This window comes from Notolepis coatsorum, assembly GCF_963971535.1.
Source record: "Notolepis coatsorum genome assembly, chromosome: 7".
Taxonomy (NCBI): domain Eukaryota; kingdom Metazoa; phylum Chordata; class Actinopteri; order Aulopiformes; family Paralepididae; genus Notolepis; species Notolepis coatsorum.
Genome location: NC_140171.1, coordinates 158,240,805 through 158,247,793, shown reverse-complemented (window position 1 = coordinate 158,247,793; position 6,989 = coordinate 158,240,805). Strand labels below are relative to the sequence as shown.

Sequence of the window (6,989 nt, the reverse complement as noted above, 5' to 3'; positions counted from 1 at the left end):
GAGAGGAGTGAAGTGAGAGAGGAGAGAAGTGAGAGAGGAGAGAAGTGAGAGAGGAGTGAAGTGAGAGAGGAGAGAAGTGAGAGAGAGGAGAGAGAAGTGAAGTGAGAGAGAGGAGAGAGAAGTGCAGTGAGAGAGGAGTGAAGTGAGAGAGAGGAGAGAGGAGAGAAGTGAGAGAGAGGAGAGAAGTGAGAGAGAGGAGAGAGGAGAGAAGTGAGAGAGAGGAGAGAGGAGTGAAGTGAGAGAGTGAGAGAGAGAGGAGAGAAGTGAGAGAGAGGAGAGAAGTGAGAGAGAGGAGAGAGAGAAGTGAGAGAGAGGAGAGAGAAGTGAGAGAGGAGAGAGAAGTGAGAAGTGAGAGAGGAGAGAGAGGAGAGAAGTGAGAGAGGAGAGAGAAGTGAGAAGTGAGAGAGGAGAGAGAGGAGACGAAGTGAGAGAGGAGAGAGAAGTGAGAGAGGAGAGAGAAGTGAGAGAGGAGAAGTGAGAGAGGAGAGAGAGGAGAGAGGGGTGAAGTGAGAGAGAGGAGAGAGGGGGGGAGCAGTTCTGTGCTCATGTCATCCACCGCGGGTCACTGGTGCATCACCGTTGGCCATCATCATAACAAGAGTGTTTCCCAACACACGTCACCCGTTCACACAAGGGTCTAAAAGTGTCAAGACATTTCCTGCTGTTAACTGAACACATTTCAAATCAAGCTAATGTGTCAAAGTTGCAAAAGGTACAAAGGTCAAAGTCAAAGGTGCAACTGAAGAAACGGCTGAAATCCAAAAAAGTTCTCTTTCACTCAGGCATGAGAGGGAGAGAAAAGAAAGAAAGACAATTAAACCCTATCGATGTAAGAGGGAATTAATTTAAAAAATAAATAAAGGGAAATTAAACCCTATCGATGTAAGAGGGAATTAATAAAAGAAGGGAAATTAAACCCTATCGATGTAAGAGAGACTCAAACACAAATAAAGCGACAGTTACATGAAAGCATATACAGGAGGTGTGAGAGCTTTTCAAAAATAACAATAATAGAATAGATTGTGATCATTGTGACGCCTCACACACGCACCCACACTCACAAGAAGCGCACACACGTGCAACTCTCAAGAGGAGCATGTGAACGAGTCAATAGTGGGATGTGAACCCAGGGACAGACATCAACAGTGTGGGATGTGAACCCAGTCTCTGGACAGACATCACCAGTGTGGGGTGGGATGTGAACCCAGGGACAGACATCAATAGTGTGAGGTGGGATGTGAACCCAGGGACAGACATCAACAGTGTGGGGTGGGATGTGAACCCAGTATTTTACCTTGGCACTGGAATCCTTGTTTTCCAATCCCCTGTGAAAACAGAAAAGAAGGAGGAATTAAATAACAAACCCAACAATGTCTTTCTGTCTGTCTCTCATTCTCTTGTCCTCTTACTCTCTCTCTCTCTCTCTCTCTCTCTCTCTCTCTCTCTCTCTCTCTCTCTCTCTCTCTGTTAAAGTCATTGTGTAAATAATTACAATCTACATTCCAAGGTTGCACATTTTATAGCCACTATTTTGATTTTCTTTCCTCAATTATACATACAATTGCCATAATATCAGGCAGATCCACTGCTAATTGGATTTCCCAAACGTGGCACGATAGTACGTCAACAGGTGTTTCAGTCTTTTTGTACAGTGTATTTTACCTACCCCAGCCTACCACCACCACCACCACAACTAATAACCTAAAAGTCTGTTGGATAGCACTGGTAAAAAGATAGCCGTTTAGTGCTGGTTGGTTGTCAGGTTGATACACAGTGGTGGGGTGGTGTAGGGCTAGGGGTTGTCTCCTCTGACCAGAACAATAACATGGTAAATCCACCTTACAATGGAAATTATGATAAGATAAAATATTCCTTTATTGATCCCCTTGGGAAATGCAGGCATCATAGCAGCATGAGGGAGGGGGGAGGGGAGGTACAGGTAGTATAAAACATGGTACAGGTCATATAATTATAGTACAATGGAGAAGTTAAAATAAAATAGAATAAAAAAAGCATTGTAAACAATATAAATCAATATAATTAACTCTGGACATATGCATATGGGCAACAAGGTGTGAGATGAGGGTATGTATGCCCTCTCCGTTATATTTGCCCTACAATAAATAGTTACAATATATAATCTAATAATCCAATAATCTAAATCTAATCTAATATATCATCTAAAAAATGGAAATGCTAAAAGCGAAATATATGCAATATATTCAAGATTCAAGATTGTTTATTGTCATATGCAGTTAAAACGACAGTTTGCCATACAATGAAAATCTTACTTTGCTAGTCCACCCTTCACAAAAAAATCACACAGTACTTAACTTAAACATAATATTTAAATATAAGCGAGTGCTAGAAAATAAGGTAAAATAGATAAATATATATACACAAGGCACAGAGGGTTACATTGCACGTTCCGATCATGTGAATGGAGGTGACAGTGGGTCACAGCAGCAGTTAAAAGTGTCTTTAGTGATTCATAGTTCATAGTTCATAGTAGAAGGTGTGTGTGGGGGGGGGGGGGGGGGGGCTAGGCATTCAAGAGTCTGATGGCCTGTGGGTAGAGACTGTTAGTCTCCTAGTTCTGGCTTTCAGACTCCTATATCGCCTGCCTGATGGCAGGAGGTTGAAGAGTCTGTGTTGGGGGTGTGTGCTGTCCTTAATGATGTTGTGTGCTCTCCTGGTGGCCCTGGTAGAGTAAATGTCCTGTAGTGCTGCTCCAGAGATGTACTGAGCAGTTTTAATCACTCGCTGGAGTGCCTTCCTCTCCTTAGCAGTGCAGTTTCCATACCAGACTGTGATTGAGCTGGTAAGGACACTCTCAACCGTACTTCTATAGAAGTTGCTGAGAATCTTGGGTGGCATACCACATTTTCTCAGCCTTTTTAGGAAGTACAGTCGTTGGTGGGATTTTTTTATTATATGTTGGGTGTTGTGAGCCCAGGTGAGGTCCTCGCTGTCTAAAGTGGGTGTTAAGGTGAGTGTTTATTTAAAGTGAGTGTGTACGTGTGGATGTGTGTGCTGTGAGTGTATTTGATGGTTTCTCTTTGTTGTGTGTGTGTGTGTGTGTGTGTGTGGGGGGGGGGGGCTTGTTCCACTGGTTTCAAGGGTGGGACAAGTGGAAAAGACTGGTCCAACATGTACTGTAATGTAACAGTGACCAAAAGTTACCTGCTGCAGACCCGGTGAAGCCCGCCACCCCCCCCCCCCCCCCAACCCACACACCCCCCTCCAATGTACACAGTATGTATATATTTTCTTTTAGGATATCTGTCTCTTAAACAGTACGGATTATTTGTAGATCTGGTATGTCATAAATGTCTGATGTGGATACCGAGGAATGTAAAGGTTTTAACCCTATCCACCTCCGTCTCACCTATGTACAGAGGTGTGTGCTGTACACTCCTCCTCCTCCGTGGGTCAATAATCATCTCCTTGGTCTTGTCTGCGTTCAAGGAGAGATTATTGTCCTGACACCAGGCCACCAGTTCATATATAATCTAATAATCGAAATCTAATATATAATCTAAAAATGCTAAATGATAAATATATGCTCTGATGAAGTATACAGTATTCACATAAGGTGCGGTATGCATAAGGTAGTATATTGTCCTTTTAGGTTCCTAGTAGTTGGATGTCTGGCAGCAGTCCCTGCCCACTGTTGTGGAGCCTGATGGCCGCTGGTATGAAGGACTGGCCGAGGCGGTTAGTTGAGTGTCGGGGGGGGGGTATGAATCTGTGACTGAACGTGCTTCTCATCTTGACTAGCTCGTAGAGGGGGTGGGAGGGGTTCTCCAGGATAGCAGCCAGCTTCCTTCTCATCCCCCTCTCTGCCACCACCTCTAGTCTGACCAGCTCGACTCCCACCACGGAGCTAGCCTTCCTCACCAGCGTGTTCATGTATCATCAGTACTACTGTAAGGGCGTATCACATGTACTATGCATCACTACTATGACACAGGCCAGTCAGTATTTGGTCAAATGAACAACATTCTCCTAAAGCTAGAAACCAAAGCAACGAGACTCTAATAGAACAACATTCTCCTATAGAAACCAAAGAAACAATCATAATAGAACAACATTCTCCTATAGAAACCAAAGAAACAATCATAATAGAACAACATTCTCCTATAGAAACCAAAGAAACAATCATAATAGAACAACATTCTCCTATAGAAACCAAAGAAACAATCATAATGAACAACATTCTCCTATTTAAAGCTAGAAACCAAAGAAACAAGACTATAAATGAACAACATTCTCCTAAAGCTAGAAGCTATTCTGTGATGTCATCGAAACACATTCCCATTCACATTCACTGTAAACTTTTATATCAACAGGAGGCTTAACGGTTAACATTTAGGGCTGTAGACCAAACATGTGCTCATATGCCCAATACACTGATGGCAAACATGCACTAGTCTTCTTACTGGCATCAGATAGCAGGATGATATCAGGCTCAAATACTGTAATGTTTATGACTCTCAATCTGTGTCGACAGTGGAGAAAATCCCGACCACTCGCCCTGCTCTGGGGTTTAACGCTCTCTTGGTGACATCAATATTTGGCCTCTCTTCTTGTTTCACATTTTGGGAATGGTTTTATTCAAACTAGATTGACTGATACAAGATCAGATGAATAATAATAATGTATATAAATTGTGTTTTAGGGGTGTGTCACTCACATGTTGGGTGAGAGTGAACAGGGCCTGCCTGTGTCTGTTTGCCTGCCTCCTCCCCTCCCCTCCCTTCACAAGAGCGGGTGTTTCTACAGCTTGTTTTACCTAAAGGCATGCTATGCTTGCTTGCACAATACATAACAGAATGGGATAGAGTTACCACTCCAGTACGTGTGTGTGTGTGTGTGTGTGTGTGTGTGTGTGTGTGTGTGTGTGTGTGTGTGTGTGTGTGTGTGTGTGTGTGTGTTTGATTGAAAACTTTATTAACAGATTGCAGAATGGGTACAATACAGTACGGCTCAATACACACAATTGTTAAGGGGATGCAGACCAGAGAAAGACTTTCGTCTTGTTTACATCAGGGTCCCCCATTTTCAATTCATCATAACATTTATGACATACTCGACATACAGACAGTACTGTTACATCCAGACATTTATGACATACCAGATTTACAAATACAGTACTGTGTGTGCGTGTGTGTGTGTGTGTGTGTGTGTGTGTGTGTGTGTGTGCGTGCGTGTGTGTGTGTTAGAGAGAGAGAGAGAGAGATGGGTGTAAGTGTAGTAGGTGACTTGAGTGTTTATCTAGTTCATTAGCGTGTCCATAATAGTTCCATGCAGTGGAATGATCAACCATAAATTGCAGTTGACGCCCCCTTCGGCCGGTGGGTGGGGAGTTCCTGGGTGCGCCTCCCCTCTCTCTCTCTCCCCACCCAGTCTGTCTTATTGACATGTTATTACTGCTCATGTATAGGGCGTGTTAGCGGTGACAAATCACAAGTTTGTCAGGTAAAACTATGGGAAAGTTGGGACATGTGTTGGTTGTCGCACCACAGGAAACATATTATAGCTGACACTGTGTCTTGGATCGACGCGCATTAAATGAACATGTTGTTCCACTGCGCGTAAAGTTGTAAAAGCAGCATGAAGCAGCATTTTGGAAAATGTAATCAAGGCCTCCATTAGTTGGAAGGGGGGGGGGGGTTATAGCCTAAAGTTGTTACATCATCTTGCAGAGAGAGAGAAGACCGAAGTGATCCGATATTCAACAGGCGGTTCGGGGGGATCGATCGGACAGGAGGAGCGGAGCAGCGCGTCTCTTACCAGATGAAGTCGGTGCAGTGGCTGCAGAACGTCGGCTGCTTGAAGAACCTCGCGATGAACTTGTGGTTCTTCACTTCGTAGACGTTCTTCTGCCTCAGAGCACCTTTGCGGGCGAACTTGTTGGCCACGTCCTGCTGCGGCTCGGACGAGTCGTTTGAACTCACGTCGGACATGATGGCCCAAAGGAAAGGACGCTGCTAGGGTTTCTCTGTCTCTGATCCTTGTTCCTCCGTGGGCGCAGTGTGCGTTGAGCTGCAGAGCTGGTGGTCCTGGGTGAAAGTGGAGAAGTTGTGCTGGCTGTTGGCTCGTCCTCCTGGCTGTGGCTCCTCTGACAGCTCCCCTCTCTCTCTCTCTTCCTCCTCTCACCCCCTGTGACGTCACACGCGCAACAGAAACCACTCTGTGGGAATTTAGAACTGGGGCGCCATCGTGTGGATGAGAAGAGTACTGCTTCTTCTTTCCTCAAGTTTCAAGTTTCTTTATTAGTTGTCATCATACAAAAATAATACAGAATACTTTTATATATATGAAATGCTTTGTCCTGTTCTGCTCCTGAGAGTGTGCTAGATAAAAATAGATAAAAACGTTTGCAACTTAATTAATGTTGGACTACGCACCTGTCTGAGCGCAGTGGTTACCCCCTTTTTCTGATAAAAATAGATAAGAATAAAATATAAAGTCAAAAGTACGTAACAGTACAATGCAGAAATGGGATGAGGTACAAACTTAGGGTAAGGAGCAATGAGGTATGAGTTGTAGTGCAAATCTCTTTACCGATACATATAAAGTGTGTTAAAGTGTCTAAAGTGGGTGTTAAGGTGAGTGTTTATTTAAAGTGAGTGTGTACGGTGTGGATGTGTGTGCTGTGAGTGTAGATGATGGTTTCTCTGTGTTGTGTGTGTGTGTGGACGGGGGGGGGGCTTGTTCCACTGGTTTCAAGGGTGGGACACGTGGAGAAGACTGGTCCAACATGATGTACTGTAATGTAACAGTGACCAAAAGTTACCTGCTGCAGACCCGGTGAAGCCCCCCCCCTCCAATGTATACAGTATGTATATATTTTCTTTTAGGATCTCAGTCTCTTAAACAGTACGGTATATTTGTAGATCTGGTATGTCATAAATGTCTGGATGTAACAGTACTGTCAGTATTTTGGGTTGCCAGATTCTTTATTTAGTTTATTTAGTATTAAC

At 43.9% G+C, this 6,989-nt stretch overlaps 1 protein-coding gene across 1 annotated transcript in view; it reads right to left on the bottom strand.

Moving 5' to 3' along the window:
• Window positions 1–6,611, bottom strand: part of LOC311231823 (protein kinase C alpha type-like) — a 316,426-nt gene extending 309,815 nt beyond the window's left edge. The window contains 2 exon segments of the mRNA XM_084318445.1: window positions 1,295–1,325; window positions 5,796–6,611. Of these exon segments, the coding sequence (XP_084174571.1) occupies window positions 1,295–1,325; window positions 5,796–5,969 (205 nt within the window). The 5' untranslated portion in view covers window positions 5,970–6,611.
• Between the last annotated feature and the right edge of the window lie 378 nt (window positions 6,612–6,989).